Source organism: Rutidosis leptorrhynchoides, unplaced genomic scaffold, assembly GCF_046630445.1.
Source record: "Rutidosis leptorrhynchoides isolate AG116_Rl617_1_P2 unplaced genomic scaffold, CSIRO_AGI_Rlap_v1 contig230, whole genome shotgun sequence".
In the NCBI taxonomy this organism is placed as follows: Eukaryota; Viridiplantae; Streptophyta; class Magnoliopsida; order Asterales; family Asteraceae; genus Rutidosis; species Rutidosis leptorrhynchoides.
In genome coordinates, this window is record NW_027266479.1 from 29649 (window position 1) to 46091 (window position 16443).

Sequence of the window (16443 nt, forward strand, 5' to 3'; positions counted from 1 at the left end):
ATCGTGATTAGTATTTTGGGATTAAGTAATCTCGGAAGTCGGGTTTACGGAATCATTTTTTAAAATATTTTACCAATAATTATTGTCTAATAATTACAACAATCACCAAATTAATTAAAATGATGCCGTAAACCTCATTTATGGAATTAACTTGAACCGTAATTAGGGTATACGGAATGACCATGAAACCGTATTTGAAGTTTACGGAATTACACAAGTCCCGTAAATGGAGTTTACGGAATTACACAAGTCCCGTAAATGGGATACACAGAATAAGCTTGTCCCGTAAATGAGATACACGGAATAAGCTCGTCCCGTAAATGGAATACACAGGATAAAGCTTGTCCCGTAAATGCAACTTACAGTCAAAGGTTGTCCCGTGAATGAACAATGCTTGGTCCCGTGAATGAATATTGCTTGTTCCGGTAATTGGAAATACGGGAATAGTCATTCTGGAAATTCCGATTACGGTAACATTTTTCATATATAAGGCATTCGTCCCGGCTCTTACTTTCGTATCTTTTCCTTCGCCTTTCTTTCGATTGATTTTGAAATTTTTAATCTTTATTTCGAATTTATTTTCAATATTTTTTGAGTTTTAATTTCTTTTTATTTATATTCAATATGTCTTCTTATTTAAATTTATATATATGAGGAGTTCTATACAATTTGTGGAAGGCAAGGTCCGTGGTGGGTAGCGTTCCCGACGCAACGTATTTCATCAATGGTATGTTGAGTTATGATGATTTTTCTCAAGTAATGTGCGATTATGCCGGCATCGAAAGAGAACGGGTACATTTGAATCTTATCTATGTTTATGTGGTTGATAACGGTGAAAAATAGTGTATCGTAATTAATGATGATGCTACATTATCATTGATGTATCAACATCATTCTTGGAGTCGTGACTTGTTCATCAGCTACCATCCGATTCGTAATTCTGGTCGGACATCAAGATTGAATGTCGGTGGAGAAGGTAGTAGTAGGCCTCGTGGACGACGGGGATACGCCTCATCCGACGAGGATTACAATGTTCCCCGCCGAACAGATTATCATGTGTTCAGCAACATGGATGGGCCCGACGAGGTAACAAACCGCCGAATTCCTAGTGGTCCAGAATTATACAATACCATAAAGTTAGGGACGCATTTTTCTAACAAGGAAGAGCTTCATGGTGCGCCAGCGATATGGTCTACTATTCGTGGAGCAAAATATCGCGTGACGGCATCAGACCGGAAAACATGGGCTGCAGAATGCATAAATCGTCCAAACAAACGTACAAAGCAGCCGTATGACGGTATTGTATGCAACTGGAAGATTCGGGCTTCTTTCAAGAGCGAATATCGCACGTGGCAAATAACTGTCTGGTGTGACGGGCACAATTGTGACGGAGCGAACAACGAACGTGAGGACAGGAATATTTCGCAAGCTCACGTTGCCCACGTCATAGTGGATAAGATTCGCGACCGTCCAAATTACCCGATCAAGTCCATTATTTTTGACTGTGAAGCAGCATTTGGCTGTAAAATTTGGAAGAAAAAAGCTTGGGACGGTAAGCGAGTGGCGATGAACCAGGTATATGGAGATTGTGAGACAAATTTTCGCCAACTGTCCAGTTACATGCAAGCTCTTCAACAATGTAACGATGGATCGAAAGTCTAGTGGAAGTTTAAGAAGGAGGAGGGGGATGTGCATAGCAGGAGAAAGATTTTCAGGTAAAATTCGTATTACCGGTAATGATTATTTGAATTTTACTCCGTATAATGATTATTTTTATTTTTTTCAGGTACGTATTTTGGCATTTTGGTGCCACTAGACTCACATTTCAGCACAGTCCACCGGTAGTGACTGTCGATGCAACGCATCTTCGCGGGGCCTATAAGGGTAAGGCGGTTGTTGCGGTTGTGAAGACTGCTAACAACAGAGTCGTGCCAGTCGCCTATGCCATCGTAGACGAGGAGTCGAACCACAGTTGGTATTGGTTCTTAAAATATCTGAAAATTTACGTTCTACAGGATACGTTCACATGCATCATCTCTGATCGTCATTCAGGCATCTTGTTTGCTATCGTGAAGCTCAATAGGAAATTTCCAAATTGGGGAGTTCACAGGTGATGGTTAAAGCTCTTTAATTATAATTTTAAATTCAAATTATTATACGAAGTATTTATTGCTTCTGAACAGGTACTGCATGGAGCACGTTGTCAATCTTATGTCAAGCGTTCCAAAGAAGAAAGGATTATATGCCTTATCTTGGTCTGTGGGGACCGAGTTGGATGAGGATAAATATATGAAGGCATGGGCTGATCTTATAGAAACGAGCCAGGCTGCATCAACATATCTGCAACGTATTCCTTTAGAGAAGTGGACATTGTTCCTAGATGGATTTCACCGATGGGGGACAACGACGTCGAACGACGTTGAGAGTTACAATAACATTCTCAGAGGCGACCGTTTCTTGCCGATCAGGGCGTTTGTTCAGGCCACACACGCTAAAACTATGGCGATATTAACAGACGAAATGACGAAAATAAACAGATACAGATCATCTGCGCTGGCAGCAATACCAACAGAAACATTCGATGCCAATAAGATGTGTTGCAGACGGTACTCAATCTCGTTATATCCAAATGCTCCCGAACGTACATTCAGTGTCAGATCTCCGTCGTTGCGTCTCGGAGTTGAGGGTCGTGAACATACTGTACAATTTGACATGGGCTCATGCACATGTTTAGGTTGGAATACCTACATGATTCCTTGTGCTCATGCAATGGCCGTTGCAAAGGTACTCCACGTCCGTCGTCTACACCTGGTTCATCGTTGCTACACTAGGGATGGTTGGAGACAACAATTCAGTGGCATATTTGGTCCTCTGCCAAATCACTGGCCCGAATTTGATTTTTTGCTCCTACTAGACGACAGTCGCATGGTTCATTATACAGGTCGTGGTCGCAAAAGAGTTAACAAGCGACTGCGGGGCGCGAGGGACTACGCGAACATGACCGGTAGAAGACCACGAGGGTGTACTAATTGCAACGACAAAGACCACGACAGAAGGAAATGCTCGTTTAGTCATTCACCAGCGGATAGACTGCCGTTGATCATGTTGCACGACCCATACGGAATTCATGGTAATGCGCCTCTGGATGATGACTACTCCGTGCACCCCTGCGTACTCAGCAAAACCTGTTACTCTTTCGGTGGACGTGTCGGGAAGGCCTTGAGAACCCGACCCGATGCCTAACCCAATATGTACATCTCCAGCAATTGAGTGACGACGATGATTGAAAGTGGTCGTCCGCTGCTCCGTCTGCACCGAACCGAAAAGACTATCGACGAATGAGTACTTCGTAGGTTGTGCAGCCGTGGATGACAGTGGGAACTGCTGATAGGGAGAAGTGGTATCCGCTAATTCCTCGTTAGTAAATGCCAGTCTTGCAACGGTACCAAGGATGATATAGAGGCACCGCCTCCGGGTGAGCTGTCTGGGGAGCCTCCACGACATGGTTCGCCCGAATATGCCAATCATGAACGTAAATGGCATGGACTTGTTCCCAGTTTTTAACGTGGACGACCTCTTAATCCGGTGCAACCTGTCAGTCTCGGTCTGATTTAGAGGAGACTCCAGAACAGCTTGAAGGCGCCCAAACTGCCGCATGACTCTGTCGGGGTAGTGCCCCTCCACAATATAATAATAGTGGAGGTATGTCCTCGACATCCTTATGTACTCGCTCTGACGGCATCCATCCGGTAGACCGAGCATGTGCTCGGCATAGGGTGTCCATAGAAACTGAAACGAAATGACGAAAGTAATTGTAAAAAATAAATTTATATTTTCAATAATAATATTCCAAAAGATTAAAAACTTAACGATAACTTAGATGATAAAATACCAGTGTCGCAGTCATCATGGACAACTGATCTCTGTAAGCCACAAGTGCATGGCTTGTAATATTTGTTCTGGACAAAGGTCCTGCCACCTGCGTCAAATAAAAGTTCAGTACGCCATAAACGTATGGGCGCAGGAATAACCCAATAATCAATTTAGTTATGAATTTAAATGTACACGAACTTACTGTACAACAAATGGCGCGCCGACCGGCACCACAAAATCTTGGCCTGACCTTCAGAATTCGCGTCCATGCCCATGACTGCACGAGTAGCCCGCACATGTTCATATAGTGCTCTCTGAAGCGGGCATAATTGCACAATGTGCGGTACGTGTAGGAAAGGACGGCGCTCCCCCAGCTTAAACAACCTCAAGCCTCAGGGTCTTCTAGGAGCCACAGTACGAAGAGATCTATCTTGTTCAGGCTCTTATCTGGGAAGAAGCAACCAGCAAGCAAGAATGCGAGGTGGCAGCGCGCCCTCTGTAGCGCCTCCTCGTCTGTAATATCAACACGGGCTCGATGGCGCTCCAAGTGGGTCCTAATGCTAGCGAGCCGAATACCGGTCTTCCCAGTTCTCTCCGGGACAAAGCCTAACAGCCTCTCTACCCGTAACGGGCAAACCGTCAACACGCAGTCCCAGCAACACCTCAACGTCTTGCAGCGTGATGGTTGCCTCGCCTATGCATAGATGGAAGCTGTTAGTCTCGGGCTTCCATCGTTCGGTCAATGCCGTCAGCAGATGATGGTCGTACTCCATAAATCCTATAGTAGAAATCAATCCAAAACCCATCATATGTATATACGTCATGACCTGAGGTATGCGATAGATGTCATCCTGCATACATTCCCAGAAGAAAGCATCCGCTCTCCTTACAAGTAGTGGCCTATCATGCTCTTGGTGGGACAAATAAATGTCACGCGATCTGTGTTGTGGCTGAAACCATAGTAGATCGGCCTCAGTAGGTCCCTGCGGAATCCAGGAAGATCTCTCTGCCATAATCTGTAAAAATAAATAAATAAATGAGTCCTATAATCCAAGAAGATCTCTATGGGCCCCGCCCCGATCACCTTGATCCGATCGAAGCGGTGCCGACTTTTCTTACTTTGACTTGACTTTCAAATTATCCATCTAATTAAAACATAATATAATATTTACTTAAACATAATATCTTTTCCAGATAACATAAATATTAAAATAACGTCTCGCGGAAATAAATACATAAAATTTAAACATTTCTTCATACTTAGGAAAACTTTGCGGAAGAGAATCCTATCGCCGAAGAGCCCGCCTAACTGCTACTGCCGCTACTGATCATCCTGAAGAGAAAATAATTTTTTCGAAAAAAACGTAAGCTTACGCTTAGTGAGGTTTTATCGAAATACTTCTAAAAATATCATTAGGAAAAACATTATATTTATAAAACATTCATCAAGAAAAGTTCATCGAAAACATCTGTATACTTTCCTTTTCCCTCGAAAACATTTATCGAACCCTTTCAGTGAAAAACATTAGGAATTACAATAGGGACGACCTGTTATAATATCCTAACAACCTCGACTTCCATAACCATGGAAGTAATAATAAATTCCATTAGATAAACTAATGAAATCGTACCCTCTGATCAGACCGTAAACATGGGGCCGCGTAAGGACTAAGTACTCTCTTTGGATTGGTCGCCACAAAGTCGACCGAATCCCCTCGAATAAAACATTTATATTGGGTTCGTATTTATATATATATGTAAAGCAACAATTTGCTTTAAACCTCGTCATTATTAAAACGTCTAAACATTACTTGGGGTCTTTAAAACTAATTCTCTTCAGTTTTAAAAATAAGTCATATAGCTATGCCGCATCCTTTAATTAAATCATAAATATCGATACGTTAATAACTTACGGCATAGTGATATATATATATATATATATATTTCGTATAATTAAAAAGAAAGTACACTCACAGTAAACTGCTCCTCGAATCGCTCCTTTACGTTTAGCTGCGATGTCGCTATCTACGCACCTATCGAAATATCATTAATTAACCTCATAAATACTAACGCTTAAAAAAAATTACCTGAATTAATCCTATTCGTCATTTCGTCATATATGTTCTTATCTTTACTTTATTAGTGGGTTTGAGATTATTTATTTAGTTTGATTGTTTATTATATGTTACATATAATAGAATAAATATCCTAAAAAATATAAAACATTACTACTGATTGACAATGATATTCCAATATTATAACATAATTTTCTAAGTTAAAATATGACCCAAAGGAATTTTAGAGACACTTAGTTATTTTTGAAATCATTTTTGACAACGAAATTAACTCAGAATTAATATAAATTTATTCTGTCGTCGAAAATTCCTAAATCTTTGATATTTTATAGAAAATAATATCTTTGGCTTACTGTAAAAATTTGGTAGGTTCGGGACCAGTAAAAATGATTTTATTTGGCTCGAAATATAAAAACAGGTTCGGTTTTAGTAAAATGACCAGAATAATCCTTCTTTTAAAATTAACCGTTGGTATTTTTGTAAATACTTTAAAAACAGAAGGTTCAAATTGACTTTAAACGTAGGTGCGGGTGACTTAAAATCAATCCGTTTCAGTTGGATTAAATCAGAACGATTTGAACCGAACACACCAAAAGAACCGATTCTTTTTACCGTGAAATGACCATTAAACCATCGACTTTCATACAGACCGGAAGACTCACGCTAGTATTTTTGTAATTACGTTAAGATTGAAAGGTTATTTTAGTCTTTTACCAGAAAAATCAATTCGGTTCGATTTACTATAAAAAGGAACTGGACCGGTTGGTCCAGTCATTTTTCTTTTCTTCTTCTTTTCTTTCCTCAGACGACGAGTTTCTCTCCTCCGTCGTCTCCCTTGGCCTCAACGGTGATTTCGCCGTTTCCGGCGACTACAGCCTACAACCCACATATAGAAATGCTCCTCTCGACATCAAGAACATATTTCCATCGTCAATTTCGTCTAAACTCAACCGAGTAAGCTTTAATTTCAGTTTTCCTAATTAGGGTTCTTACGGCAAATTTGGGGTTTTTGGCTAATTTTCATATATGTTAATCTACGATGGATTCTAAACGTTTCTATGTAAGTTTTACTTCCATTCGACCATAATTTGGGCTTTGATTTTTACCTTGTTCCTTTTGACTGTTTTGCGAGGTTGACTCTGGTTGAAAATGGGTTGTTGACGACGGAAAGAAGCTTTTTCTCTTCTAGGGTTGACCGGAAAATGGCCGGATTCGGCTGAGTCAACTCAACCAGTCACTGAGTTGACTCGGTCGGTTGGCTCAGTGAGCTGACTCGGTCCCTGAATAAAGATAAGTTCTTCCTCTAGGTTCTGATTTCCTTTAATTTCCCCTGTTAGAGAGTTTATGACAGTGTTAGAATGTTGCATGTTAATTCACAGTAGTGATTTATTTTGGTATTACCTGTTTACTTGGCTTGGGTTGATACTGCCATGAGTTGAACATGTGGGTTGGTTAGATTCGACTGAAATGCTGCACTGTGGCCTAATGCCAATTTCCTGTGTTGTTGATGATTCTGTAATGAATTGCCCTGTTTAGATTTTGCAATTTCAGTGTTAGAAATAAATTCTTGCACGTTGAATTGGACTGAGTTATTACATTCATTACCTGTTTTATTTATTCTGGAATAAGCTGAAATGTCTCTTGCTTGGCTACTGGCTGGAAGTTGTTTTGAAACTGATTTGGTTGTGTTGAAGATGTGTGAATCCAATTCAAGTTTAATTGAAAAACTGTTGTTGGTTGCTTATTGTGGTTTGAGAGTGTTTAGCTCAATTCTTGCAATCTGGAAGTGTCTTAAGTCTGGCAGCCATGAATTACAGTAGAAAACTGCATGTATGCATGATTTGATGGGCTGCCATTATCACCACACTTGTCTGGCTGCAGCAGCTGTGTTGAGTCATGGATCGAGGCATGTTTGCTGCCTTACAGCTGTCTTTAATAGTGCTTGATGTTTTTATTGTGTCTTGTGCAGGTGTTTTGGTCAAAAAGGCTCATTTTCCCTATGGTTTGGCAATTGATTTGATGGATTAGTGGGCTGCCCTGTCTTGATTATGCTTGCTGGCCGGCTGGGCTATGTAGATGATAGTGTAGGTTTATTTATTTTTATTTATCTTTGTCCAACATAAGTAGCATTAAGAAATATATGTAATATTTATTCCAATGCATATTTGTTATTTATTTTTGCACTAATTAGTCGAATCTCAATCTAATCGTCGAACCGTAAATTCTTGTTTCGTAAAATAAACACGTGCGTCGAAATCAATATTTTATTTAAAAACTATCGACACGTCGACAAGATTTACACGCAAATCTAAGCTCGATTTAACGGGTCGTTACAATCTCGCCGCCATAATCTGTACAAAAGCAGAAGCAAAGTAATCAAAAAAACCAAAAGCGAAAATCCATCCGAAAAAATCGAACCAAAAAATCGTAACCACCCGAACCAACTAAAACCAACCCCAGTTATACGAATCGACCCGAACCAGCTTATCCGTCCCCAACCAATTGAACCGATCCGAACCAACTGGCCCGAACCCGATCCAACTTAACCAACCCGTACCCACTGAACCGACCCGAACCAACAGAACTGACCCGAACCAACCGGAACCTATTGAACCGACCCGAACGTAGTGAACTGACCCGAACCAACATAACCGAGGCAAACCAACTGAACCGACTCGAACCAACTGAACCGATCCAAACCAACTGAATCGGTCCAAACCAACTGAACCGGTCCAAACCAATTGAACCGGTCCAAACTAACTGAACCAAGCCTAATCAAATGAACCGACCAGAACCTACTGAACCAATTAGAACCAAGTGAACCAACCCGAACAAACATAATCGACCCGAATCAGGCGAACCGACCAGAACTTACTGAACCGATTCGAACCCAGTGAACCAATCTGAACCGAAAAATCGACCCGAATCAGGCGAACCGACCCCACCCAGCTAATCAGATCCGAACCAATTGAACCAATCCAACAAAATCGAACCGACCCAAACCATCTGAACAGACCCAAATCAAATGAACCGACCAGAACCAACCTAACCGAACCGAAACAAAACGAAACATATATCAAACCAATAAACCGAATCATAACAAAAACAACGGAATCCATAAAATCTAACCAAAATCCGAACAAATTTATGAAAAAAAAGTGAAAAGTATATTTTTTCGAGAACAACTTACGAGAGAGAAACTTTTATATGAAAATGGAGAATTGAGAAGGTTTGACGAGAATTGAGAAGGTTTGACGAAGCTCCGGCCGGATTTTTCTACAAATTTGAGAGAGAGAAATTTCTGAGACGGAAAGAGATCGATTGGCTGTGAAAGAGGAAGAGGAGAAGGAGAGTTTTATTTGAACTTGTTCCGTAAACAAAAAACACGGAATAAAAGATTTTTTTGACCCGTAAATGACGTTTACGGAATGAAGAATTTTTTTGTGTCCCGTGAATCACGTTTACGGAATGAAGCCTTTTTTTTTCCACGCCTGACACGTGTACTACATGCAGAATCTGACACATTTGACCCGTATTTCAAGTTTACGGAATCAAATTTTTTTGAACTGGTTCCATGTATGGAATACACAGAATGAACTGATTCCGTAAATTAGATACACGGAATCACTTAATGGTCATTAAATTGTGCTAAGTGCTGTCCTTAAGATAGTTGTCCCGGAAATTTGAATTCCGAGACAACTACAAATGTTTATATACAACGAATTTTTCAATAAAATGTTTACTTTTTTCTTTTCCCGTACACAATTATAATTTCTTGGTAGAAGTTGTTCACATCACCGGTACCAGCAAGAGAAACTTTTGCACGGATATGATTTAATTAACAATTAATTATCTCTTTCTGCTTTGTTTTGTTTTTTGTCCATATATCGTCAAACCACGAGTCATTGGCTGATCATATTTTAGCCGGTCACGTAGTTGATATTTTGAAATTGTGGGGTTGAATAATCAATATAGTTCTATAAAAATAAAAATTATGGTAAAGTTTTATTGTGTGGTTTTATGTTTGGAAAACGATGCATAATATTCATGTTATTTATACTAATAAAGACATCACAGTCTGTATAAGAGATCAAACAATTATATATTATTAATTTATCGCCATCTCGTAAATCAAACTTGATGTACTTCATTGCCGAGAACGTCCTGTTAAAATTAATTAATGCCAACTTCAATAGAGAAAAGATTCGAGAAAAAATAACATGTTTTTCGTTTCAACCAACTTTCTAACGATATCACTAATACCTTTCAAATTAATATACATATATATATATATTTATAACTTTTTTTATTTCAACTACCTTTTTATATATTTATGTTGAAAAAAAAGATATGCATCAATGATTAATTTGATCTAATCACAATTTTAAGATTACAAGTTTGTCTATAATCAATTACGAACTGAAACATGAGTTAAGTGGAATGTGATTAAAATTTAGTAAGAAATGACAATAAAAATTCTGAAATTTCCTTAAATTAAAATAAGATTGTACTGAAACTTGCTTGCATTTGCTTGTTTCTTCTTTGAATTTTACGGCAAATAAAAAGAAAAAAATATGAAGTATTATGTAAATTAATCTAACTATTTTCAATATATATATATATATATTGGTCCTTATAGTTTTTTTTCAATCTATTTTAGCTTTATTATTTACTAGTCTTAAAAATAGTTAAAATAAAAGAAAGATTGTATTCTAGAAGATTGGAACCGATGACCTATTGACTCTAGATATATGCATTAACCACTAAATCAAATGTTTTTTATTAAACATGTGGAGTCATAATATATATAATATTTATATGTATAAATTTTTAAAATATCTATCCGAAAAATATTACACCAAAAATCTGTGGGGTCGGATGACCCTCTTTTTATATAGGAACTCCGCGCCCCTGATTTTAGCCACCAAAAAAGATTAAACTAATTAAAGATGACATATTGAACATAGCTTAATTTTACTTCTTAATTTGATACTATAAAGCAGGTGTTTGTACACACGGCCAAAGACAAGCCTCTTGCGTCAAGTAGAACATCCTACGACTAACAGTCAGTTTTAATTTGCAACTTTTTTTTGATATTTCTTTATTTGGATTCGATATCAATTCATCTTAAAGATATCGATTCATCTTAAAGTATAAAATAAGTAAAAAATTAAAATATATTATATTTTATTATATTAAAATTATATTAAATATATAATTTTTTTTAAAATAAACATATTTTTAATCATAAAAATAAAATCGTTATATATCAATTTCCTATTGATTGTTATTGGTTGTTAAATCTACTGCTAATGTAAAGGTAAAGTTTTTCCTTTTTTTATGAGAAAAATTTGCCTCCTGCTATACCCAACCTCCAATAATAAAATGAGATGTAATAATGATTATTTTTTATATTAAGGATGTGTTTGTTTGCAAATCTTTTTTATATATATTTAATAATAATTTTAATATAATATTATAAGATAATGAAATATAATATATTTTTATTTTTTTATATTCTATATCCTAAAATAAAATGATGAACTCTTATGAAAAAATATAAAAAAATCGAGAGCCAAATAAGTCTTTAAATATTAAAATTACTGATATTAAAACTTACCACATATTTCTATTTACTCGTTGTTGTGGGTTATAGCAGGGACCAAAATTTTGACTTTTTTTATATAATGAAAGGATCACGATTCACGGGTGCGCTATTTTTGTGTACAGTGGCAGACGGAGGTGAACATCATGTAGTCCGACCGGTTTTTGCGTAGCCGGTCTTACTAATTACATGCATGACCGGCCTTAAGGAGGCCGGTCTTACTAATTACATGTATGACTGGCCTTGAGGAGGCCGGTCTTGACCCAAAACAAAAAAAAAAATTACTTATGACCGGCCTTGAGGAGGCCGGTCTTGACCAAACAAAAAAAAAATAATTCCGAGTTGTAGGCTTGTTCGTCATTTTTATTCCCACTTGTAGGCTTGTTCAAGATCAATTTTACTCCGAGTTGTAGGCTTGTTCGTCATTGAGATTAATTAAATTTTGAAAAAAAAATTAACTTATGACCGGCCTTGAGGAGGCCGGTCTTACTTTGAAAAAAAAAATAAAAAATTTTACTTATGACCGGCCTTGAGGAAGCCGGTCCTAATTAACACTAATTAATCAGTCCGACCGGTTATGGGAAAATCGATCGGACTACGGATGTTCACCTCCTTCCTTTTCCGTTTCAAAACATTTACGTGTATTTTTTAAAAAATACATTTATAATTTACTCCACGATTCACGTACCGTACGTATATACAATTGTATCCACGAGGTGTCTCTAATGTGATTTGAGTATAATATTGCTCCATGTATGTTCCTGTTGCATTCAACATTAATTGAGATTCATCCTTTTTAACTAGATCAAACATCATTTCCAAAACTCCGCAATGGTAAATAAATTTGTTTCATGTTTAATTTGTGTAGAAAGTAGAAACACGTTAATCACACGTGCAACTATAATTTTATTTTAAACAAATTAAAATGGAGTAGTATGAGAATAAATTGAAGTAGCATCTCTTTCTGCCATTGGAAAGAAAAGTATGCATGGTAATCGATAAAAAAAATAAAGAATTTAATTATCCTCTTTTATATACTAAATTTGGAGTAGTTTAATAATTTCTTTTTCTCAGAGCATATTAGCAGTGGTTAAATAAAGCGAAGACTTAACCTTCTCCTACTCGATAGCACTCTTTCAATTTCGTCACATCGATCGTATCTAGTCATAACTCATCTAGTCATACATGAGTTAGCATGCTCAATCAAATATATATATATATATATACCATATGTTATATATAAGAATGCGTAACATATAAACTTTCTCTTACTCATATAAGTTCGGGTACATAGCCGATCAAGACGTGGTTTAATGATTAATACGTTTTTTTCATCGAGATTCGAGAAGTCATACCTTTATTTCCACAAAAGAGAGAATTTTTAAGTGGATAATTTGTATTAAAAATTTATAAAAGAAAAAAGTTCGAGATACGTACGTGTTGGTGCAGAGTAATATCTCGAAATTATGTCTAACATCGTAGGATACAGCTCTTTATAATAAATAAACGTAAGCCTCCAACTACATGCTTGTTTACAATCTAAAATCTATTAGGTTTCGGGTGTACTAACTTCAAAATAAGAAAAAAGTTTCGGGTGTACTTGTATAGCGTCCAACTGCATGCAGATTTCTGGAATCACTTCTAATTAATATTTTAAATTACGAAATGATAGACGTCTTAGCTTACTAATAATTTATATTTAAAATCATATATTGTTCAACAACCATAGATATATATAGCATGAAACAAATCACGATATCTTAAAAAAAAAATACAAAATCACGATATTCCATTTATTATTAACAGAAATTGATTTGAAATTTCTTTATACACTAGGAATCTCATTTATACATATACATATATATATATATAATATATAATTGATATTTATAGCATCTTTCTACATTTAAAATATCTTATGTTGCATGCATCCCTCGCCATGCCACTACACCAACTAATTATCATGGAATAATCGTACAAAACTTTACAACATAATAATCACGATGAATGAATTTTAAATGTGCAGATCGAGTGTTTTGCAATTCAATATAGTACTAAAATTAATAAATGGGACCATAATCGATCGATAAGTTTTGTTAGATGAACAAGGAAACTGGTTTCTGATATTATTCATTCATTTGTAAGCAGAGTGTTTACATCAGAATATAAAGCACAAAGATAATTGAGTCATGGCAGTACACGCACGCACGACATCACGTTTTCCACTACACAACAGAATAGAAAACTAAATAATACTAATAGTAGAGGAGTCTTTGCAGTTATCAATAATAATAGAAGAGTCCTTGTAACTATCTCCAACAGCCCCCCTCAAGCGAACGGGGAGTTCACAAACACGAAGCTTGACAGCTAGAAGACGAAACCGAGGCGCTGACAGTGGTTTGGTGAATATATCAGCAATTTGATCTAAGGAAGAAACAAAACGAACCTCCAAAGCTTTCCTTGCAACCCTCTCTCGAACAAAATGATAATCAATCTCAATATGTTTTGTCCTCGCATGAAACACTGGATTCGTAGACAAGAATGTGGCGCCGATATTATCACACCAAAGAACAGGAGTAGAAGAAATAGGAGCCTACAATTCAGAAAGAAGAGATTGAAGCCATGCCAATTCCGCATTCGCAACCTGACAAACCAGGATATTCAGCTTCAATACTAGATTTAGAGACTACAGTTTGCTTTTTTGAACTCCAGAATGATATTGGGACCAAGGTAAACGCAAAAGCCATTCGTGGAACGTCTGTCATCAGGACAACCAGCCCAATCCGCATCAGAAAATTCTTGTAACTGAATAGGAGTGGAAAAGGCTTGTGACTGAGCAGTTTTCCATGGTTGAATATATACCATAGTACATAGTGCCTTGCAAAAAACGCATGATCCTCTTTACAGCTTTCCAGTGCTCCGTCGTAGGGGCATGCATAAATTGAGCTACCTTGTTGACAGAATATGCTAAGTCAGGCCGAGTAGCAGCAAGATACTGAAGCAAGCCAACAATGCTTTTATACAACTCATGGTCCGAGAATGGATCGCCTTCAGAAAGCGACAAAATACATCCATAAGCTATTGGAGAAGCCTGAGGTTTAGATGTTGTCATCTGAACTTTAGCTAAAAGATCCCGAATATATGTAGCTTGAGTGAGGTATAACCCTGCATCAGTTCGAGTGACTTGTATACCAAGAAAATAATGAAATTGCCCAAGATCCTTTAATGCAAACATCTGACCAAGTTTAGCAATGAGAGGCTGAATAGTAAGAGTATCCGAGTCAGTGGCAATAAAATCATCAACATACACCAGAACATATAGAACAACAGATTTCGATCTATATATAAATAATGATGAATCGCTAGCAGAGGACACAAACTTAAGTGACATCAAGTAAGAACTTAATCGAGGTATACCACGTTCTAGGAGCCTGTTTTAAACCATAATGAGCCTTACTGAGCTTGCAAACATAAGTGGGATGAATTGGATCAACAAAACCTGGAGGTTGTTGCATAAACACTTGTTCATCGAGGAAACCATTTAGAAAAGCATTTTAACATCTAGTTGATGGATAGGCCACCCATACGAAATAGCAAGTGAAAGAACAACACGAATTTTCGTGCTTTTGACCACCAGACTAAATTTTTTAGTGAAATCCAAGCCTGCAGTTTGGTGGAAGCCTTTAGCAACCAGTCGAGCTTTGTAACGTTCAATACTACCATCATCATGTCTTTTGAGCTTAAAGACCCATTTGCATCCCATGATTGTGCCATGTTTAGGAGGTGGTGGCAAAGTCCACGTGCCATTTTGAATCAAAGCATTATATTCGTCACTCATGGCTTGACGCCATTCAGGATATTTCACAGCCTGAGAAAAACAAGACGGCTCAAAAGTATCAACAGCCATATAACCAAATATTTTAGGTTTGAAAATACTCGATTTAGCTCGAGTTTGCATCGGATGATGAATGGGAACTGGTGGTTATTGCGGTACTGAAGTTTATGGAACTTAGGGAGAATCCACAGGAGTTTTCACATCATCCAAAGTATCACTAAGTTGTTGAGAAGCTGAGGAATCATGTATCACAAAGATAGTACCTGAAGTATTACGAGAATCAAAGGAAGCAGGTTGTGCAGGTGAATCAAAATTCTGAATAGACAAGGAAGACATATAATCGGGTGCTCGTGGAGGAGCTTGTGGCAGCCTGGAAGGACCTGCAGAGGAGGAGACAAATAGTGGCACTAGAGAACCATAGGATACATTAGTAGTTGTCTGACAAGTAGATGTAACAGATGCAACAATAAAAGAAACATAATAACGAAATCCATTAAATGAAAGTTCAGGAGCAGGGCCCCATACATCTGAAAACACCAATTCTAAAGGAAAATGAAACTTTGTTTTTGAATCATAATAAGGCAACTGTCGAGATTTGCCTAGTTGGCATGCGGAACAAAATGACTGAATACTAGAGACTCAAAATGAAGACAAAAGACGACGAGCGACTACACTAGATGGATGGCCAAAATGTTGATGCCAAAGATCAGTGGTGGTTTTGACGCGGTGAGAGCTTACTGAACAAAGGTGGAAACCGGATGCCCTAGACGATACAACCCATGATCAAGAGTTCCTTGTAGAAGAATTTTCTTTGTTATTTGGTCCTTAACAAAACAAGAGGTTGCATTAAACTCAAAAATCATTCGATTATCACAGCACAATTTAGAAACACTCAAAAGATTTTTTTGTGATTTTGGGACAATGCAAAACATTATTTAAAACAAGTTGTTTGGACTTAGTAGGAATAAAACTCTTACCAGTATTAGAAATATTAAGGCTAGTACCATTTCCAACTTGGACATAATCATTACCATGATAAGGAGAAGAGAGATTTA

The 16443-nt window shown here is 37.3% G+C and overlaps 1 protein-coding gene across 1 annotated transcript; it reads left to right on the plus strand.

The window, feature by feature from the left end:
• Positions 1-759: 759 nt before the first annotated feature.
• On the plus strand, positions 760-3001 carry LOC139882122 (uncharacterized). Its single transcript, XM_071866492.1, has 6 exons — positions 760-792; positions 844-1575; positions 1663-1715; positions 1787-2110; positions 2184-2784; positions 2942-3001. The coding sequence occupies exons 1-6, from the start codon at positions 760-762 to the stop codon at positions 2999-3001; spliced, it is 1803 nt and encodes a 600-aa protein (XP_071722593.1).
• Positions 3002-16443: the final 13442 nt, after the last annotated feature.

Bases quoted from the DNA above. Each gene is read 5' to 3' on its own strand.
- LOC139882122 (XM_071866492.1), top strand. From the start codon at position 760: ATGTGCGATTATGCCGGCATCGAAAGAGAACGG. The intron at 793-843 runs GTACATTTGAAT...GGTGAAAAATAG, and splicing joins CCGGCATCGAAAGAGAACGG to TGTATCGTAATTAATGATGA. The intron at 2,111-2,183 runs GTGATGGTTAAA...GCTTCTGAACAG, and splicing joins CCAAATTGGGGAGTTCACAG to GTACTGCATGGAGCACGTTG.